General features: G+C 49.2%; 1 protein-coding gene across 2 annotated transcripts; it reads right to left on the reverse strand.

Moving 5' to 3' along the window:
• Positions 1-349: 349 nt before the first annotated feature.
• On the reverse strand, positions 350-22,513 carry LOC116954999 (secretory carrier-associated membrane protein 5A-like). Of its 2 annotated transcripts, XM_032975918.2 has the most exons (8): positions 22,395-22,447; positions 18,828-19,030; positions 17,901-17,955; positions 16,938-17,066; positions 16,237-16,393; positions 7,511-7,612; positions 6,469-6,586; positions 350-5,623 (listed from the first exon to the last, which is right to left on the reverse strand). In XM_032975918.2, exons 3-8 carry the CDS (start codon positions 17,905-17,907, stop codon positions 5,234-5,236), a joined length of 903 nt encoding a protein of 300 aa, XP_032831809.1. In that variant the 5' UTR covers positions 17,908-17,955; positions 18,828-19,030; positions 22,395-22,447; the 3' UTR covers positions 350-5,233. The 2 variants fall into 2 exon arrangements, with proteins under 2 accessions (XP_032831809.1, XP_032831808.1); XM_032975917.2 differs by lacking the exon at positions 18,828-19,030 and having other exon boundaries at positions 22,395-22,513.

Below are 22,513 nucleotides of genomic sequence, written 5' to 3' on the forward strand. Positions count from 1 at the left end.
GTAATATTATTTAAGATTATTTGGCTGCTATAAATGTCCACATGATAAGCCACTTTCATTCAGCTATCATTTGCGGCCAGGTTGATTCTGAAAAAGAAGCTAATAGCTCAGTGGACTTTACCTGGTAAGATAAAATTCGTTTGTTTTTAAGTGATGTGTTTACCTTACCTATACTTTACACTCCTATTGTGTTTTTGTATCTGACCCCGTGCCCCTACTGGACATCTATGAATAAAATAGCTTTATAGCTCATCGGATTCTTCCAGTATAATACAGATTGAGATAGGGGTAGAGGTAGTAATATGGGTAGTGATAAGTTGGGGTAGTGATGGGGGTTGGAGTAGTGATAGGGGTTGGGGTAGTGATTAGGGTAGTGATAGGGGTTGGGGTAGTGATAGGGGTTGCGGTATTATTGGTTAATAGGTGTCTAATTAGTGTTTCAACATCTTAACACCTCCTGTAATCGTGCCTGAAAGGGTACATGCTATTATTATTTTTCCCCATCACGTTGATACCGGCAAATCGGGTCCCATAGATTGGCCCGTTGCTTCAACTTCCGTACCCGGGGATTGAACCGGCGACCTCTGTGCTAAGGGGCCGTCCATAAATGACGTCACGCGATTTTGGACGATTCTTGACCCCCCCCTCGTCACACGGCGTCACAACAGGTCAGACCCCCCCTCAAATATGACGTCACAAAGCTCTGCCCCCACCCCCCCAATTTAAACTATTGTCATTGTAGTGCGTATTTAATGTGGAGCTGCACTCTGATGTTGGAGGAGAAAACATTTATTAAAAAGTCAATTTAATTAAGTAGAACGTGTTGTCTATATTTATTTAAAGTTGCGCATTTTGATGTGACGTCACATTTCTCACCCCCCCCCTCCCCTCGTCACCGTCACAAATGTCTGAGCCCCGCCCCCCCCCCCAGGTGCGTGACGTCATTTATGGACGGCCCCAAACCATTAAACCACTGCAGATCCCGATCCTAGTAAGACGATTTTTAAGTTATCCCAATAAATATATAAAACAGTCGTGAATGTTTTACCCCACGGGTCAGTGCTTTCAAATAGCAACCGAGAATTGCATGAAGCAGGTTCGCCGTTGCCAAGCGAAGCCGCCGTGACTCACGCCCGAGTTGAATTATTCACTGCCGGCTGAGCCAAGGCCCCGCACCAAACATCGTTTAACGCTCACGGAAGCCAAAAGGGGCATTGGTTGAGTTTCAAGCGCGGCGTTTTCACTTTCAAACCCGCCCCCCCCCCAACAGCTGACGCAACACATTCCCCTCCCCCGCACACCCCCCCCCCCTCCCCAAAAGAAAACAAAAGCAAATACAGCCGGTCTCCGGTTTACGACGACCCACATTTACTACGCGTACTCGATTTACGACGCATCTGCCGACACGGATCCAAACGCGGTGGCTCAGATATGTTAACGCCCTCGCCTGGTATACAGGAGGGTCGTGGGTGCCATCCTGACCCTGACGCCTCCTGCTGCTGTATATTTGGAGTTTGCGGCGTCTCTCTCTCTCTCTCCCCGTGGTCGCGTGAATATTTACTCCGCGTCCTCCGCTTTATCCCTCCGCAGTTAGAATCAACGTCACGCGTTTAAGAATATTTGGCCGCTGCCATTGATTTCCACGTGAAAAGTCACTCCGTTGAGCGAACATTTGCGATAGGTTGCTTCTGGAACAGAGCTACATAGAGGGCGGTGCTTCAAAAAAATGTTAACACTTCCGAGAATTTGCAACAACGAACGAGAAATGTGCCGCCTCATCCTGGATCTGGAGACCTCCTGGAGGAGATTCCAGTCCACGCGTTGACAACGATGGCGAACAAGCGGGAGACTCTTTGACTTCTTTAAGCTATTAACGTTACATTTGTTATCACGTTACAGTGTAATTATTAACCGTTCTTTTTCCATGAAAAAAACGATAGTCCCGTATGGGTGTTAACATTTGTTGAAGCGCCCTGTACGTGGTTCAGTGGGCCGTACCTGGTAGAACAAAAGTTTAGTTGAAGCATGTGAACAGCCGGTCTGGTTCGCGACGTGACTTGGCGTGGAGATGTTGCTATTCTCGAGCCGGGTTTTGTTCGTCGTCGTTGTTGTCGTTGTTGTTGATGTTTACCTCTTGATAAACTGCGTTAAATACGGCTGATAAAAGGGAAAAAAAAATACATCGGCAAAGTGATGTGTCTCCCGTTTCGACCGTCTACGATGGGGCTTCCCGGGGAACGCGCCCCCCCTACAAACGGTGCAGGGGATGCTGCAACGCCGATAGCTGAACAAAAAATTGTACGCGCACGAACTGCCCGCAAACAAAAAAAAACCTCTCCGTTTCAGGATGGAATGAAATGAATTCACTCACGAGATAATTAACACTCACGACGCGCTTCGTTTGCGTTATTTTGGGCAATTCACAAAATACTCGATAACACACGAATAATATAAATACTCCCAACTCGTGGCCTCCGCTCCCCTCGAACGGGGCACTGGATGTTGCCCGTAAGCGCTCGTGACCATGATCCAGTGAAGGAAATGAGCCGTTCCCGTGGCAGGGAACTCGGCATTTTCCATAGGACAAACCAGTGTTGACTTTTCGACGCAAACCCCCACCAAAACATCGTCAGTTTTGTTTTAAATACAACCACCATATAACCCCCACCACTCCCCAGCGAAGATCTTAATACATACGGCAAGTCGTGGCTCGCCGTGTGCCCCCGTGTGCAAGCCACACGTGGCCACAATCCAGTGAAGGAAACTCTACGTTCCCGTGGCAGGAACTCGTCCAGTGTTTACTTTCCGAAGGAGAACCCCAACACCGTCCGTTTTGTTTAAATACAACCACGATGTTCTTCTCAACGAAATAACCCCCCAAAGTCTTGGCGGCTCACCGTGCCCTCCTGTGCAAGACTACGGCAAACCGTACAGCCCCAACGGTGTCCTGTTCGAGCCGGGTTCAGCTGCCCCTTTTTTCTCGCGTGAACTGCCGGGGGACCCGCCGTGAAAACGCGTTTGGAAGCGACGGGAGTGGAGTTCGACTCGCGAACAAACCGCCTCACGAACAGACCTCTGAAACCCAGCTCGTTCCGTAAGCAGCGGGAGTCCCTGTAATGTTATCACTACAGATTCAACACGTTCGCACCACCGCAGAGTCAACAGATTTTTTTTTAGCCGATGTGGAATCGAAGGGTCACTTTGGATTGGATCGAGCGGATGTTGTCGCTCAAACTAGTTTAGGCCGGCGGATCACTCGGCCCACCCAGAGCACACCCCCCCCCACCCCGCTCCTGGTGACAAGACGCATTCACTTCTCTCTCTAAATACCGGTCATTTAGATCTTGTTAGGGTTAGTTCACTCAGGGTAGTTGACATAGCTTCCAGTTTAAAATTAAATATCATAAGTCAAATGTGAATGTCCTAAACGAAAAAGGGATTGAACGTTGTCGTGAATTCCGCGTCGAGCTGCGTTTGCATCACAGCTCCGTTGACCAACTTGGAGGAACGTCGCCGACCACCGGGGCGATCGGGGACCACCGGAGGTTCCGGGGCCCACCGGGGTACGGGAACCGCACTCTGAGAACCACCGCTGTATAGATCCCTGCTGCTGCTGCTGCTGTGCATCATCGATTCACTCCACAGTGGATTCTATCGCGGAACGTCACAGTGGAGTCTACGGTGGGCACAGAATTAAACGTTTGCCATTGCCAAACTGACAATGAACGTTCGCGACTACGACTGAGACCTCAGCGCCCCCCCCGCCCCCCGCGCAGTGTCGACGGAAATCGTGCCGAGCAAATTGTCCGTGCCGCGTAAAAAAAACTAACAAAAATCTGCCGTGTGCTCAAGCGTGACGAGAGAAAGCGTTCTTACCGAAGTTCACTCAACCCGAAGCCTTTCCGACCGCAGTGATTCACGTGCCGTCAGCTAGAGAAGAACTAATTAAATTAATTACGACCGTAGTCAAAGGCTTGGAAGATGCGATGCAGGAAAATGATATGTTTTTTTAATGGTTAACATAGCTACTTATTTAGAACTTTCATTACCGTGGTTGTTATTTCACATAGTCAGGAAATGAGATATGTATTACAAAAAATTAGCAACGATGATCACGACATCGCGGAGGAGAAAAAAAAAGGACCGCTGTCACTACGGTTACCGTGGATTGTATATATCGTACGGTGGAATTTGAGCCTCGCCAAATCGCAACAATCCTGGCGTATACTGCAGAACCACAGCCATTAAAGAGGTATTTTTGGGTTCGTACCATCGCGTCAATATAAATGTGTCGTTAACCTCGCCACCACCCGACGCAGCCAATCAGTAAGGCTTGTCACGTAAACAAAACGTGGCAATTCGTTACTCGTACAGCACTAACCGGTGTGTTTATTGTTGTTTTGTTTACGTGACAAACTTTTACTAATTGGCTGTGTCGGGTGGTGCCGTGTTTTAGCGACGCATTCATACAATGACCTCTTCTGTGGATATTGGTCGCGAAAGCCGCACTACCACCACTACTACGACTTGCCCGAACCACAACAACCGCTGTGGATTTACAAAACACTGCACAAGGGGCAATACAAGAACCGATTCGCCTGTCTGACCGTGACCCTGAATCGTGACGATTCATCAAAACCGTTATGTTAAATCGCCGCCAGGCGAACTTCGCCCATCCTCGAAGCAGCGGCGGCTTTTGGCCGTTAGCCACCGAACGAAGACCGCGGTCACCGCATCGTCGGGCGGCGCTTTCAGATGCGCTGCTTCCGCGGCTGTCTGGAACGCTCTTTCCTCGCGATATTAGGAAGCCGACTGGGAGCTACGCACTTCTAAATCATCGATATTGAAAACGCACTTTCTTTAGAACTGCTTTTTGTGTATTAGTTTGCTTGTCCTTCCCCCGCACCTCCGATTAGCGCGGTTGGCTACGTACGGTGCGAAAGAAGTTCAACATGCAACGTAGGCACGTACGTTCCTCGGAAAAACCTACGCACGGCCAGAATTGAAGACGCACCTGAACCCACTTAAACAATGTAACGAAACGAGAGTGACCGGTCGTCGCCTTTTAGCATTAAAACTCGGCAGTAGCGACAATCGATCTGTCGGTAACAGCAAATCCACGCCGAATTATACAAACGAAACGGAAATAAATAGTTAATGAAACACACTCGGACTACGACACCTCACTTTAAAGTTTCTTTACATCGCCGCAAACAAAAAAACTAAGAACAAATCACATCTGATTTCCGTAGGAATAACCGGCAGCCGGGTTGGCATTTGTCCCGTATTCGTTTCCATACCCATAACCCCCTGCGTTTCCCCCATAACCCCCGGCACTTCCACCATAGCCTCCTCCTCCGCCAACGCCGCCAACGCCGCCAACGCCGCCGCCGCCACCGCCGCCGCCGCCATACGGGTCGGCGGGTGCCATGGGGTCAGAGCCGTAACCGTAGCTGGGGACGTTGCCGTAAGCAGGCGGCTGCTGCTGCTGCTGCTGCTGCAGCTGAGAGGCGACGGCCTGCGAGGCGGCCTGCTGCACCACGGGACTCTTCCACGCTCCCGTCGTCCACTCCTCCTGGGCCTTGCTCATGCTGCCGCCGCTGCCGCGGTAGTATCCGTGCACCTACAGAATCGACGGTGGCGAGGCGTTAGCTGCGTCGCCGGGTGCGCAGGAGGTCGCGGGTTTGATCCGGACCCTGACGCCTGCTGTACATTTGGAGTTTGTGGTGTCCCTCTCATTATGGTCATCGCGGTTGCAAGATGTTAACTACCTCTCCCGGTATACAGGAGGGTCGTGGGTTCCATCCCGACCCTGACGCCCGCATGTTGTCTCTCTCCCCGTGGTAGCGTGGATTTTCCTCCGGGTCCCCCGGGTTTTTACCCTCCACATTGATAAACAGCATCACGCGTTTTCAGATTATTTGGCTGCCATAGATTTCCACGTGATGATGAGGATAAGCCACTTCGTTGAGCTCTCGTTAGTGATAGCCAGGTGGCTTCAGAAAAAAAGAGCCATGTAGCTCAGCGGGCCTTACCTGGCAAAATAAAAAAAAAGCACGTAGCTTTTAACAGTTTTAACGTAACTGGGATTTCTTTTTTCGTCGTAAGGCCACACAAGTGCTCTTGACAAAATAAAACGCGCCGAGGTTTGTGTTGCTGTCGACTGTGGCGGCGCGTCGTGGAGTTGAAACGTCACGCACATCACGCCGAGGGCAACCCCCCTCCCCCTGCTCCCCCCCCCCCCTGCCACCTACTGCAGGAACCTCACAAAGAGTCTTGACGCTCGGTGAGGCCCTTCCCCCGGGGGGGGGGGGGGGGGAGGGAGACATTCGACGCGTTGGAGCATCTCAACGCCCCGTTGAATTGCCAGATTAGGGTTAAAGCAAACTCTTATTTAGATATTTTCCGTCGTTTGACACTGCAGGGGGCGGGGGGGGGGGGGGGGGGGTCCCCCGTGGCTATCGTCACCTTGGTTAACGCGAGGAAAGAGAGCACGGCGAGGCCGGTGAACATGATGGTCGGGATCAGCATCACGACGGCCGCTCCGATGTTGTAGCTGAAGAACGATATGGTCGCAATCCAGCCACTGTGGGGAAGACGAGAGGGTCAACGTGGCCGGGAAGACGCGAGGGTGGACGTGGAGGGGAAGACGCGAGGGTGGACGTGGAGGGGAAGACGCGAGGGTGGACGTGGTGGGGAAGACGCGAGGGTGGACGTGGTGGGGAGGTCGCGAGGGTGGACGTGGTGGGGAAGACGCGAGGGTGGACGTGGAGTGGAAGACGCGAGGGTGGACGTGGAGGGGAAGACGCGAGGGTGGACGTGGTGGGGAGGTCGCGAGGGCGGACGTGGAGGGGAGGTCGCGAGGGCGGACGTGGTGGGGAGGTCGCGAGGGTGGACGTGGAGGGGAGGTCGCGAGGGTGGACGTGGTGGGGAGGTCGCGAGGGTGGACGTGGAGGGGAGGTCGCGAGGGTGGACGTGGTGGGGAGGTCGCGAGGGCGGACGTGGTGGGGAGGTCGCGAGGGTGGACGTGGTGGGGAGGTCGCGAGGGTGGACGTGGTGGGGAGGTCGCGAGGGTGGACGTGGTGGGGAGGTCGCGAGGGTGGACGTGGTGGGGAGGTCGCGAGGGTGGACGTGGTGGGGAGGTCGCGAGGGCGGACGTGGTGGGGAGGTCGCGAGGGCGGACGTGGTGGGGAGGTCGCGAGGGTCTCTCCCATGTACTCTCTCACGCACACTCTCACGCTCTCTCACACCCACACAAAAAACAAAGATCCCCCATATAGCCTGTAACAGACTGTTGGGGCAAGTGCTGTTAGCGAGCAGCACCTATGAGGGCCGGCACGGCACACGAGGGGGGTGGGTGGCCAGCACCACGCCCGACCGCCTTTGCCTCCGCAATGGTGATATTTACACACCGCACCCAGGTACTCATTTGAGGCTGAGTCGACCTACACACACACACACACACTGAGGGAGGAGCAGGTCTACCGGCAGCCACCGTGGGGCCCCTCACCAGACTCCCCAGCCAGAGATGCCGATGGCCTGTATGACGTTAATCACGAGCTGAGCCGTGAGGACGAAGAAGAACGCCATGAAGTTGAAGGAGCTGTCGGTCCTGGGGCACACGGTGTGGTGGGGAGGGGGGGGGGGGGCACGGAGGGGGGGGCAGAGTTACAAAATAAAGGGGAGAGTCAAGGAGGGACAACACAAGTTTAATATCCTTAGCCCCGCGTGTATCTATGGTTCAATTTTCATGTGCAATTGTATTGAGGGACCGTGGCGTTGTATTGCTGTGGTCTGTGACTGTTCTTGCCGTTGTTTTGCTGCTTTGTCCGAGCTTTGGAATTGGTGTACTTATGCAATTTGATCAAATACACTTTGTCCATTTTACGTATTTATTTTCACGTATTTATTTTTTGTGATATGCTTTCCTATCCTATACTTCTCCTCCCTCGTTTTTGTTGATGTATTGTCGTTGTAACTTGCTGACCAGGCCCCCTGCTGGTCATCTGTAGTTTGAAAAAAAAAAAGAGCTTCATAGCTCATCGGATTTCTCAAGGATAAAGATTCTGATTCTGAACGAATCTATGTCGCTCCGGCGTAGGCTCGCGCAGCAGCTGTGCCGTACCCTGCAGATCTCCGATGCGTTTTCTGGATTTTAACCCCGTGCGTTGCGAGACGTCCCAACGTTTTCGCTCCGCACGCTGGAAGCTTCCTCAGCAACTACCCGGAACTCGAGAGGCTTCCGGCACGTGGCGCGAAACGTCGGACGTCGTGCGCAACGATAACGACGGCGGCGGCGGTGGCGCGCACTACGACCCCAGCGCGCAACAACGCACCTCCGATGAGCACGGTTGGCCGCGAACGGTGCGAAAGAAGTTCAACCGGGTACATAGCTCGGTGCACCAACGTTGGATACACGGAGGCGGGTCTCGTTTTGACTGGGCCGAGACGTCAAACCCTCGACGACTGAGAACTCCGTTTCGCCACTGGTGCACGAGACAGAGACCTGATTCCTGCATCTTAACCCTTTCCCGTACCGATGACGTACTAATGATGATGAAGTACCGATGACGATGACGTACCAATGACGTACCAATGACGTACTAATGACGTACTGATGACATACCAATGACATACCAATGACGACGACGATGACGTACCAATGTCATACTGATGACGTACCAATGACAATGACGTACCAATGACAATGACGTACCAATGACAATGACGTACCAATGACAATGACGTACCAATGACAATGACGTACCAATGACAATGACGTACCAATGACAATGACGTACCAATGACAATGACGTACCAATGACAATGACGTACCAATGACAATGACGTACCAATGACAATGACGTACCAATGACAATGACGTACCAATGACAATGACGTACCAATGACAATGACGTACCAATGACAATGACGTACCAATGACAATGACGTACCAATGACAATGACGTACCAATGACAATGACGTACCAATGACAATGACGTACCAATGACAATGACGTACCAATGACAATGACGTACCAATGACAATGACGTACCAATGACAATGACGTACCAATGACAATGACGTACCAATGACAATGACGTACCAATGACAATGACGTACCAATGACAATGACGTGCCAATGACAATGACGTACCAATGACAATGACGTACCAATGACAATGACGTACCAATGACAATGACGTACCAATGACATATCGATGACGATGACGCACCGCTGATGTACCGATGATGTACCGATGATGTACCGATGACGTACCGATGACGTACCGATGACGTCCTGATGACGATGACGTACCGATGACGTCCAGATGATGATGACGTACCGATTATGTACCGATGAAGATGATGTACCGGTGACGATAACGTACCGATGACGTACCGATGACGTCCTGATGACGATGACGTACCGATGACCTACTGATGATGATGACGTACCGATTATGTACCGATGAAGATGACGTACCGGTGACGATAACGTACCGATGACGTACCGATGACGATGATGTACCGATGACGAGCCGATGACGTACTGATGACGTACTGATGACGTACCGATGAAGATGAGAGAGTGGCGGCGGTCGTGTCGATACGGTTCTCCGCGGCGAGTGACAACGTCTTTAAAAACGGCGCCACTGCTACGCCTCTTTAAATCAAATTTCCGCTGAACCGCTCGCGCGTCCCGAGATCCAGCGGTGGACGGGGAACACCCACGCCCTGCAAGCTGCAGCCGACTCGAACACGGGACACGGTGTAAGTGGGAGTGGTTCGGTGATGCCAGCATGGCCATCATAAACCCCAAGAAACGGAGATGCGCCCAAACCAAGAGCTCAAGTGCAACATCTCAGCTTCACTGACTCGCGGCCACAGGAAGAGAGACACCGCATTATAAACCCGCTTAGAGATGCATCGCTCCCTCGGCTTAAACTCCAGAGCGTCAGCTATGCTGTGTCAGTGTCTTCAACCCGCCCATTAACATATGCATGTGTGGCGCCGATGATGGCAGCCTCGGCCGGTTGGTGCGCCCTGTTTTGTCCGGTTTTGTCTTGTTTTGCTTGATCACCTGTGCTGGTGAGAGAGGCCTGCTGTTCAGCACACCTGTGCTGGTGAGAGAGGTCTGCTGTTCAGCACACGCGTGCTGGTGAGAGAGGCCTGCTGTTCAGCACACCCGTGCTGGTGAGAGAGTCCTGCTGTTCAGCACACCCGTGCTGGTGCGAAGATGGCGCCGATGATGGTAGCCTTCGCCGGTCGGTGCGCCCTGTTTTGTCTATTAATTCAGTGTTTTGCCAAGATTTTCGGAGTTCCCTAACAAGAGACGAACTTTTAAACATCAGGGAAACAACTCCTGTGGATTTATTTCCCACTTTTCTGCTTCCAGCGGCAGAATTAGTAGGCATTCTAGTTAATGCCGCGCTAGGCTTTGCTCAAGCAGCGAAACGCCGCCCAAGGGGTAAACGGTCGGGGGCTCTCGTACGGCTATGCAGACGCGGGATCCAAACAGTGCTTGAGCTTTTTCCTCTCCAACGTACGTTCACTGTGCAACAAAATGGACGAACTTCAGCTACTGATGGTGAGAAACAGAGACTTTCTTTCATCTTCTGTTTTGTGCTTCACGGAGACATGGCTGTGTGATTTGATTCCGGACACTGCGCTACAACTGGCAGGATTACATCTTTTAAGATCGGATCGTGACATAGCACTCTCTGGCAAGACGAAAGGCGGTGGTATTTGTTTTTACATTAACAGTGGCTGGTGTGTAGATGTCACAGCGATTCTGCAACATTGTTCTCCGCTCCTTGAATCATTTTTTATAACCTGTAAACCTTTCTACTCGCCTCGCGAGTTCGCGTCGCTCATTTTGGTCGGAGTTTACTTGCCGCCGGGTCCTCAGGTTAAAGAGGCCCAACGCATGCTCGCCGACCAGATTCTGAGTGTTGAGCGAGCAAATCCAGATTCGCTGGTTATCGTACTTGGCGACTTTATCAAAGGTAATCTCAGCCACGAACTCCCCAAATACATACAATTCATTAAATGCCCTACCAGAGAAGGGAACACTCTGGATCACTGCTACACTACAGTCAGTAGAGCCTACCACGCCGTCCCCCGAGCAGCACTGGGACACTCTGACCATGCCATGGTCCACCTGATTCCTGCATACAGGCAGAAATTAAAGCTCTGTAAACCTGCTGTGAGGACATCTAAACAGTGGACCAGTGAGGCTGTGGAGGATTTGCGGGTGTGCTTGGACTGTACTGACTGGGATATGTTCACGACTGCTACCAATAGTCTGGATGAACCCACAGAGGCTGTGACGTCGTACATCAGCTTCTGTGAGGACTGCTGTATTCCAACACGTACCAGGGTGAACTTCAACAACAAGCCCTGGTTCTCAGCAAAGCTCAGAAGGTTGAGGTTGGAGAAGGAGGAAGCGTTTAGGAGTGGGGATAGAGACAGATTCAAGGAGTCGAAGAACAGGTTTAGCAAGGTGGTGAGAGAGGCTAAACGACTGTACTCAGAGAGACTAAAAGACCAGTTCTCTACTAACGACTCTGCTTCTGTCTGGAGAGGGCTCAGGCAGATCACCAACTACAAGCCCAGAGCCCCCCACACCACTAACGACTCCCGCCTGGCCAACGACCTGAACGAGTTCTACTGCAGATTTGAAAGACAATTGGACTGTCCTGAACTACCCCTTCCCACCCAAGAGGCCCCATCCCCCACCCCTACTACAGAGACGACTCTCTCCTTTCAGGAGGGAGAAGTTAATAGACTTTTCAAGAGGCAGAACCCACGCAAAGCAGTCGGGCCGGACTCTTGTCTCTCCAGTCACCCTCAGGCACTGTGCTGACCAGCTGTCTCCGGTGTTCACCAACATCTTTAACACCTCCCTGGAGACATGCCATGTACCAGCCTGTCTCAAGTCCTCCACCATCATCCCTGTGCCCAAAAAGCTAAGGCCAAGAGGACTAAATGATTATAGACCGGTCGCCCTTAACTCTGTGGTAATGAAGTCTTTTGAGCATCTGGTCTTGGCACACCTCAAAGCCATCACAGACCCTCTCCTGGACCCCCTTCAGTTTGCATACAGAGCCAACAGGTCTGTGGACGACGCAGTTAACATGGCTCTCCACTTCACCCTACAGCAGTGGTTCTTAACCTTGTTGGAGGTACCGAACCCCACCAGTTTCATATGCGCATTCACCGAACCCCTCTTTAGTGAAAAATAAAATGTGATTTTTTTCAAATTCAAGACATAGATATGTTTTTTTACTGGTACACAAAATGAGCCGTGCATGAACATTACCTTGTTCAAAGAATAAAACCAACACAATGCATAAACTCACAACAAATTACATACATGGAAATCAACGTGACTTCTGCTGTTGCCTTTGAGAGATCAGTTCAGATATGCGTGGCTTCACCTTGGCAAGTGCCACTCTCATGTCATTTTCACAGCAAAGTCTGTTCCTTTTCTTCGTTTTTATGTCCAGCATCCTCGAAAAGGATTGCTCACAAAGATATGTTGTAACAAATGGTATAAAAAAATCCAGGGCTTTCTTAGCAATAACTGGATACTTGTTCATTTGTCGACACCAAAACGTTGAGAGCGTTGTTGTTCTGAAGAGTTGCTGTTGAACCTGGCTCTGCTGAATTTCAATGATTTCGTCGAGGAATTCATCATTGACATCTGCTGTTTCAACAGCAAACGTGAACGGCTGTCTCACCCATGCTGGATATGACTCTCTTGTAGGGAAATATCCGTCGAGAGACTTTGCAAGCTCATCTAAGTGCGTGGCAATTGTTTGCTTCAGTTCCGTGGATACAGAAATATCTCCGATTCCAGACACATCTTCGATCTTACTTGCACAGTCGTCCAGAAGCGGGAAGTTTGCGAAGTTATTGTTCTCTGTTCGTCGTTTCCATAACGGTAGCTTTTTTTGAAAAGCCTTCAGGTGTTCTTCCGCTTCCATGATATTGACTCCACCACCCTGCATCTGCTGATTGAGATGATTGAGAGCTGCGAATATATCAGCCATGTACGCTAAAATGAGAATGAACTCAGGATTTTTGAAGCAATCTGCATAGCAGTGTTGGTGCTCTTGCAAAAACAGGGCTAATTCCACACGCATGGCAAAAACACGATTCAGCACCTGTCCCCGGGATAACCACCGAATATTAGAATGGAGCAGAAGTACCTCAAATTCAGAGCCCATTTCTTTACATAGCTCACTGAAGATGCGGTGCCTCAGAGCACTTTTTCGCACATAGTTCACACATTCCACCACAGTTTTTAATACTTCTGCCATTTTTGGAGATAAGGTTTTTGTTGCCAACGCATGCCTGTGCAGAATACAATGCGTCACAATGATGTGTGGTGCATCGGCCTTTACTAGCGCACCAAAACCAGACTTTCTTCCCAGCATGACTGGAGCTCCGTCCGTACAAACTGCAGAAACCATATCCCATGAAAGATTGTTGTCTCTGAAGAAGTCATCCACAAGCTTCTTCACATCGGCTGCCTTCGTTGTTGTTGTAAGAGGCTTACAAAATAAAAACTCTTCTTTTATCATGTCGTCTTTCACATAGCGTACAAAAACAGCAAGCTGGCTTAGATCAGAAACGTCTGTGGTTTCGTCGAGTTGAAGGCTGAATTTTGCCGGGCTTGAAATCAGATCCGCGACTACTTGAGCCAAGATGTCTTTACTCATGTCTTCTATTCTGTCACTGACGGTGTCATTTGAAAGGGGAATTTGGGATAATTTACCTTCGGCCGCTGTTCCGAGTATCAGATTCGCCATCGTTAATGCAGCTGGTTTCACAAGTGTTTCACCAATGGTGTGTGGCTTGCCCTGCTTTGCGATCAGGTAAGCAACTTCGTACGATGCTGTCAGGATCGGTTTGTTAACAGGTACAAATCCAAGAGCAGGCAGAGTGGCCCTTTCATCGAATCTGGCTCTCTTCACCCTGAATTCAGCAAGTGTTGTGTTCTTGTATTCCCCGTCTCCATGCAGCTTCAAGAAGTGTTCCTTTAGTTTTGCCGGTGCAAGACTAGAGTTGCTCAACTTGGCGTTGCAAATCATGCAGATAGGACGCTCACTCCCATCACGTTCCGTGATACATGAGAATCCATGTTGTACATATTCGTCCGACCACTTTCTTCTTTTGCCCGACATAGTTAGTATAGATAAAATATTAAAGCAATCACACGACGTACGACAACAACAGTCACACGTTGACTACTGAGTACGCACTAAATTCCCCGCAGCGCTGATTGGCCAAGCAGTGTAGCATGATCATCTGCAGCCAGTGATGGCCAAGCAGGCCGTGTGTGTCATCACAAATTTACACAATAATTCAAGTGTGTCCGGACCTCCGTGGCGGGGGCTCTGCCGAACCCCTGAGATCGACTCACCGAACCCCTGGGGTTCGATCGAACCCAGGTTAAGAACCACTGCCCTACAGCATCTGGACTCCCCAGCATCCTACGCTAGGATCCTGTTTGTGGACTTCAGCTCTGCCTTCAACACCATCATCCCTGCCCTGCTTCAGGACAAGCTCTTCCAGCTGAATGTGCCCGACTCCACCTGCAGGTGGATCACAGACTTCCTGTCTGACAGGAAGCAGTGCGTTAAGCTGGGAACACAAGTCTCTGACTCAAGGTCCATCAGCACCGGAACTCCTCAGGGCTGCGTCCTTTCCCCACTGCTCTTCTCCCTGTACACCAATAGCTGCACCTCCAATCATCTGTCCGTCAAACTCTTGAAGTTTGCGGATGACATCATCCTCATTGGGCTGATCTCTGGTGGGGATGAGTCTGACTATAGGTGGGAAGCTGACAACCTGGTGACCTGGTGTAGCCAGAACAACTTAGAGCTAAATGCTCTAAAGACAGTTGAGATGGTTGTGGACTTCAGGAAGAATACAGCCTCACTCACCCCCATCACCCTGTGCGACTCCCCAGTCAAAACTGTGGAGTCCTTCCGCTTCCTGGGCACTATTCTCTCCCGAGACCTCAAGTGGGAACTGAACATCAGCCCCCTCACCAAGAGAGCTCAACAGAGGATGTACTTCCTATGGCAGCTGAATAAATTCAACCTGCCAAAGACAATGATGGTGCACTTCTATACAGCAATCACTGAATCCATCCTCACCTCCTCCATAACCGTCTGGTACGCTGCTGCCACTGCCAAGGACAAGAGCAGACTGCAGTGTATCATCCACACTGCTGAGAAGGTGATTGCCTGCAATCTACCAACCCTCGAGGACCTGCACACCTCGAGGACCATGAGGCGAGCGAGGAAGATTGTGGCCGATTCCTCCCACCCTGGACACTCTCTGTTCCAGCTACTCCCCTCCGGCAGAAGGCTGCGGTCCATCAGGACCAAAACCTCACGCCACAAAAACAGTTTCTTCCCATCCGCTGCTGGCCTCTTCAACAAGGCCAAGGGCTTACACTGACTTGAACATTTTATCTACAAAATGACACCTTGCCATACCCTATCTTCATTTTTTGTATTTTTAGATTGTATCTTATAGCTACTTTATATTCAATATTTATTCAAAATTTTACATACTTTTGCCCCCTAGTGTTAGTTAGACTTTGTACCTTTAGTATAGTTAGACTTGTATACGACTTATTTAAGATTTAAGATTCCTATATGTTGAATGTATGCACTTTCCTGCCAAAGTAAATTCCTTGTCTGTGTGAACTTTCATGGCGAATAAAACCCTTTCTGATTCTGATTATGAGCTCAATTATGAAACTGTTCTCTTTTTTTATTTTACCAGTAAGGCCCCACTCAGCTATATAGCTTTTTTTTCAGAAGCGACCTGGCTATCACAAAATGATAGCCCAGTTAAGTGGTTTATCACGTGGAAACTTAAAGCAGCCAAATACTCGGAACGCATGATGTCGATTCTAAATGTGAAGGGAAAAACCGGAGGACCCGGAGAAAAATCCACGCGGCCACAGGAAGAGAGACACCGCAAACTCGAAATATACAGCAGGCGTCAGGGTCGGGATCGAACCCAATACCTCCCGTATACCAGGCGAGGTAGTTAACATCTTGCCACCGTGGCGAGTAGCTGAGACACCCAAGCCGAGGGTTTAAACTCAGCGCTGCGCTGTCGAGGTGTCTTCGGCCCGGCCATTATGAACCAACCCCCACAACGCACCCGCCCCAAACGGAGATTGTTTCTCCGCTTCGACCTACTTGAAGGCTTTGTAGATGGGACGGAACCAGCAGACGTAGGAGCAGGGCGTGAAGAGAAGGAGCCACACAATGGCCAGGCCAAAGTTGGTGGCCGAGCCCCCACCGATGATCCAGGCGAGGCATCCGATCAGGTTCACGGCCAGTGTAAGCCCTTGCACTGAAACGTCCAACGGGAAAGCACCACCGTGATTTGTGACGCGCGCACCAACACGTTCCGGGGTCGCGCTCGTTCAACACACAGCGGGTGCTGCTGGCCACGACCGAAACCACGGCGCCTTGTTGACCTCGTCAAGGAGCTGTAAACCATCATCACGCAAACTACGGCCACCCTCGCAGCAGCAGCAGCAGCAGCGGCGGCTTCTGGCTGGCCGTCGGACAAAGGCCGTGGTCGCCGTATCGCGTGGCGCTGTCAGGTGCGCTTCTGCGGCCGTCTGGAATGCTCTTCCGTCCGATATTAGGAAGCTACTAGATTGACGAACTAATTTATTTAGAAACTGATTTTTGCGTTTCGTTTGTTGTGCTTCCCCCCGCACCTCCGATGAGCACGTACGCTGCGAAAGGAGTTCAACATGGAAACGTACTTACGTATGTACACGCATACATACGTACAACAAAACAAACATACACACAACATGCATAAAATATACATGTATACAACATACACACATACAACATACATACATACATACACACGTACGTACATAGCCAGAGGTAGTAGAGTCGCTTGACGGTCTGCGTGTGTGGCGGAGGAATGTCGCCCTCAATGTCCTGGTAGAAGCACGGCTTCAGCCGAATGAACTTGGGCAGTGGGGGGAAGTTATTTTCTTTCTCTGCAAACAAACGGACACATTATTATTATCATCATCGCTATGACTACTATTACGAAGCAGGAATGCTTTGCCGAGTCACAAGACTCTTTTTTCTGGAGGGCCCTACCAAGTTTTCGCAGATGATGGTGGGAGAGTGGTGGTGGGGCATTATTGCAATTGCTGTTGTGTATCTTGTGGGGAGCGGCGTAGCGATTTGCGCTACGCTGCCCTACGATTCCCCGGCGGCCCGAGTTGGATTCCTGCTCACGGCACAACACCGGTGACGTTTATTTGAACCGGTCCTGGGCCTGCCTTAGGTCGGGCGTGGTGCTGGCCACCCACCCCCTGGTGTACCATTCTGGCCTTCAGAGGAGCTCGCTAACAGCACTTGCCCCCACGGTCCTTTAAGGCTGTAATAGGGGGGATCTTTGTCTTTTGTATTTGTAAACATATGACCAAATTACCGGGAATGCAACCCAATCTCATCATCTGATCTTAGAAGCTAGGCAGGGATTTTGAGCCTGGATGGTGCAAAATAAAACTGGGGAAACATTTGAACAACTTTTAATTGTTTGTGATTTGTTTACCTTTCTTATAATGTGCATTCTTATCGTGTTATTTGTATCGTTTGTTGTTGTACCCATCTGACCACCCCCCTCCCCCCGGGAACTGGACATCTGTGAGAAAAAGAGCTTTATAGCTCATCGGATTTCTCCTGCAGTCTGAATCGAAGTTCTGAGTCGTAGACCGGGAACGGGGAGCAATACTCGACGTTGAAAAACAACAGCAGGAGTTCGGCACTTTGAACAGACACACTAGAGCGTCGATACGCATGGTGTCGGAGTGCAATCTCACCTGACATGATTTCAAACTCTCGCTTGACTGGACACGGGGACGCTTGTTCATTAACCTGAGAAAACAGTTTCAATGTTCACGTTTTTTTTTCTTCTTTTCAACGATCTCCAAACGCCCGTTTCAAGGAAAGGCACGATGGAGTACGGCTGAATGTTCACTCTCATTGTTTAAAAAAAGAAATAGGGTAAATTAATGACAAAAATAACTGTACTCTTTGATTCTTTCGGGAAAGTCACGTAGTAGGTAGAAAAAAATAATCCATCGCGACGTTTCGATCGCCACACAAGCAATCGTCTTCAGGTGGGAGAGAGAGAAGACGACTTGCTTGTGTGGCGATCGAAATGTCACGATCGATTATTTTTCTACCTACTCCGTGACTTTACCGAAAGAGCCAAAAACTATGGATTCCTGCAGTCACAAAAGCTTCAAATCAATACGAAAATAAATGTTTGATACAAAAGCACCTTTTGGGCAATAACATCGTATTCCAAGCGCTGCACAGAAATAAATAAAAAATTGCCGATTTTCTTGATCATCCACGCGAATGACGGGGAGGATGGCAGTGGATAATTCAAAATCACGGATTATCCAAAAATAATCAAACTCCGCCACCCACTGTTGTAAACATATATATGCAAACCACAGTATCGTAGAGGCGATCACGTTTGATTTCGGATTAACCGGAGCAACATATTTTTTTTCCCGTTTAAGCACACGCGACTTGTAAGAAACATTTCCAGGAATAACGATGTACAATTGTTTGATCGACCATTAATTTGGGCTTCTAAGGGGAAAATCCAAGAGATATTCATTTACGTCAATCTCAGGTGCGCGGTTAATCCACAAGTCGGATAAACCGCACGCGTGGATAATCGAGAGCAAACTCTGAAAGTCTCGAAATTGTCGTGGGTAAAAAAAGAATCTCACCACAATGAGGCTTCTCCAACCTTCCGTGCGTTTCCGGCGGTCAATCACGCGGCTCTCGCTGGGCCCGCCCCGCTGAGCTTCTAAAATCTGACGTGACTGGCCCGCAACTCCGCACGCTTTGGTTATAAGGCCGTGCTACGAATGCCGACTCGGACTTCTGAGCCAGCGCTTTGCCAATCGTGGCGTCAACGCTGTCACTGCGGCTTCACGACGAACCACCAGCACATGTGACAAAATATCGACGACCGCTTTGAGGGCATGACAGACAAAAACATTTTTTTGGCAGAGCTCCTGGCGCGCGGGCGAATCCCGCCGAGCCACTTTTTCAGCCAAAAGAATTAATCTTGGAGTAAAATCGAAATGTTTTGATGGCTTTCAAAGAGCCAACGTTTAGATGTTGGCAAAAGCGAACTCATGTTTTGTACGCACCACAGCCAGGCACTCAGTTAAGGCCGAGTCGACCGTTTATTCGACACAACCACTGCACCACTTTATCTTATCGATTTACTAAACGGTATCCATAACAGTATTAACATATTCCTTTTTAGTTACGAGTTTAACAAAATAATACACACGATTAAATATGAAACATCGAGTTCCGAGATACAAGCAAATCGTCTTCGGAATGTAACCACGTTCTTAAGTCGAGGACTGCCCTATTCCTGTTGCTGATGACAAAGATAACGATGACAAGAGGCATGGATACCCATGGCTAATTGGTTGGTGCGGCTTATGGGGTCCACAACAAGCCTATATCCGTTAGGATTATCTCCTTATCCTTTATTTCTGGATCTCATCTCTCCCCACTCCTCACACCATTCATCACCCTCCCGCCGACCGGCGCATTCAAATGGAGAAGCATTGCACACTATGACGTGCTAAAAAATTTTTATTTTCCTTTTAATAAAGTGACGACGTACTATTTGCGAAACGACGTGAAGACGGGGAAGACGTACATCGGGGCTATGGCTGGATTTGGGCGCCACGGTGGCGAGGAGATGTTAACTACCTCGCCTGGTATACAGGAGGTTGTGGGTTTTATCCCGACCCCGACGACTGTTTGGAGTTTGCGTGTCTCTCTCTCTCTCTCCGCGGCCGTGTGAATTTTTCTCCGGGCACTCCGGTTATTCCCTCCAAACAACGTGCGTTTAAAGTATTTGGTTGCAATACATTTCCACATGGTAAGTCACCAGTGGCATCTACATCTGCAGAACGTGAAGAACCAGTGGCATCTACATCTGCAGAACGTGAAGAACCAGTGGCATCTACATCTGCAGAACGTGAAGAACCAGTGGCATCTACATCTGCAGAACGTGAAGAACCAGTGGCATCTACATCTGCAGAACGTGAAGAACCAGTGGCATCTACATCTACAGAACGTGAAGAACCAGTGTCATCTACATCTGCAGAATGTGAAGAACCAGTTGCATCTACATCTGCAGAACGTGAAGAACCAGTGGCATCTACATCTGCAGAACGGAAGAACCAGTGGCATCTACATCTGCAGAACGTGAAGAACCAGTGGCATCTACATCTGCAGAACTTGAAGAACCAGTGGCATCTACATCTGCAGAAGGTGAAGAACCAGTGGCATCTACATCTGCAGAACGTGAAGAACTAGTGGCATCTACATCTGCAGAACGTGAAGAACCAGTGGCATCTACATCTGCAGAACGTGAAGAACCAGTGGCATCTACATCTGCAGAACGTGAAGAACCAGTGGTATCTGTGAAGAACCAGTGGCATCTACATCTGCAGAACGTGAAGAACCAGTGGCATCTACATCTGCAGAACGTGAAGAACCAGTGGCATCTACATCTGCAGAACTTGAAGAACCAGTGGCATCTACATCTGCAGAACGTGAAGAACTAGTGGCATCTAAATCTACAACGTAAAGAACCAGTGGCATCTACATCTGCAGAACGTGAAGAACCAGTGGCATCTACATCTACAGAACGTGAAGAACCAGTGGCATCTACATCTGCAGAACTTGAAGAACCAGTGGCATCTTCATCTGCAGAACGTGAAGAACCAGTGGCATCTACATCTGCAGAACTTGAAGAACCAGTGGCATCTACATCTGCAGAACGTGAAGAACCAGTGGCATCTACATCTTAAGTGTCGTTCGTCAGTAGAGGAGTCCTATTGTTTTATATTTTTATTATTTTATTGTTGCCCTTCTACGCCACTTTACCGAAAGAACCAAGAATATGAATCCCTACAGTCACGAAAGCTTTAAACCAAAACGGTCTATACATGTTACATACAGTCTACATGACACAGTCTATACATGTTACATACAGTCTACATGACACAGTCTACACATGTTACATACAGTCTACATGACACGGTCTATACATGTTACATACAGTCTACATGACACGGTCTATACATGTTACAGTCTACATGACACGGTCTATACATGTTACACACAGTCTACATGACACGGTCTATACATGTTACATACAGTCTACATGACAGTCTATACATGTTACATACAGTCTACATGACACAGTCTATACATGTTACATACAGTCTACATGACACGGTCTATACATGTTACATACAGTCTACATGACACAGTCTATACATGTTACATACAGTCTACATGACAGTCTATACATGTTACATACAGTCTACATGACAGTCTATACATGTTACACACAGTCTACATGACACGGTCTATACATGTTACAGTCTACATGACACAGTCTATACATGTCACATACAGTCTACATGGCACAGTCTATACATGTTACATACAGTCTACATGACACGGTCTATACATGTTACATACAGTCTACATGACACGGTCTATACATGTTACATACAGTCTACATGACACAGTGTATACATGTCACATACAGTCTGTATGACACGGTCTATACATGCTACATAGTCTATATGACACGGTACATACATGTTACATACAGTCTACATGACACGGTCTATACATGTTACATACAGTCTACATGACAGTGTATACATGTCACATACAGTCTGTATGACACGGTCTATACATGCTACATAGTCTATATGACACGGTACATACATGTTACATACAGTCTACATGACACAGTCTATACATGTCACATACAGTCTGTATGACACGGTCTATACATGTTACATAGTCTATATGACACGGTACATACATGTTACATACAGTCTACATGACACAGTCTATACATGTTACATACAGTCTACATGGCACGGTCTATACATGTCACATACGTGACACACACAGTCTATATGACACGGTCTATACGTGACACACACAGTCTACACAATAGGTCTAGATATAGTAAGCCTATACATGACACAACCTATGCTGCATGTCACATACAGTCCATGTATACTGCACACTAATGGCGCACTAAGGTCATGTTAACGCTTGAATAAGCGTTCACGTGTCCCTTACGCTGGCAATATTAACACGATAACGCTTGAACGCACAAGCTGCCTGCGATCCGCACGGGGAAGGCTGTCGCCGTTAAATCGATGTAAATAAGCGTAAACGTTTAAGAGTAAGGAAATAATTGTCAAAAAATCGCGTTCGCAAAAACTCACCGTTGTTCAACACTCCGCCCCCACACACACACACTGGCCGGTGTCGTGACGTCACCGCGTACCGGCGTCGTGACGTCATCGCGTAACGCCGCCGCAGTGGGATTCGAATTGCGAAGACG

The sequence above is a fragment of the Petromyzon marinus genome, chromosome 57 (assembly GCF_048934315.1).
Source record: "Petromyzon marinus isolate PM22_M1 ecotype Great Lakes invasive population chromosome 57, UKy_Petmar_22M1.pri1.0, whole genome shotgun sequence".
NCBI lineage: Eukaryota > Metazoa > Chordata > Hyperoartia > Petromyzontiformes > Petromyzontidae > Petromyzon > Petromyzon marinus.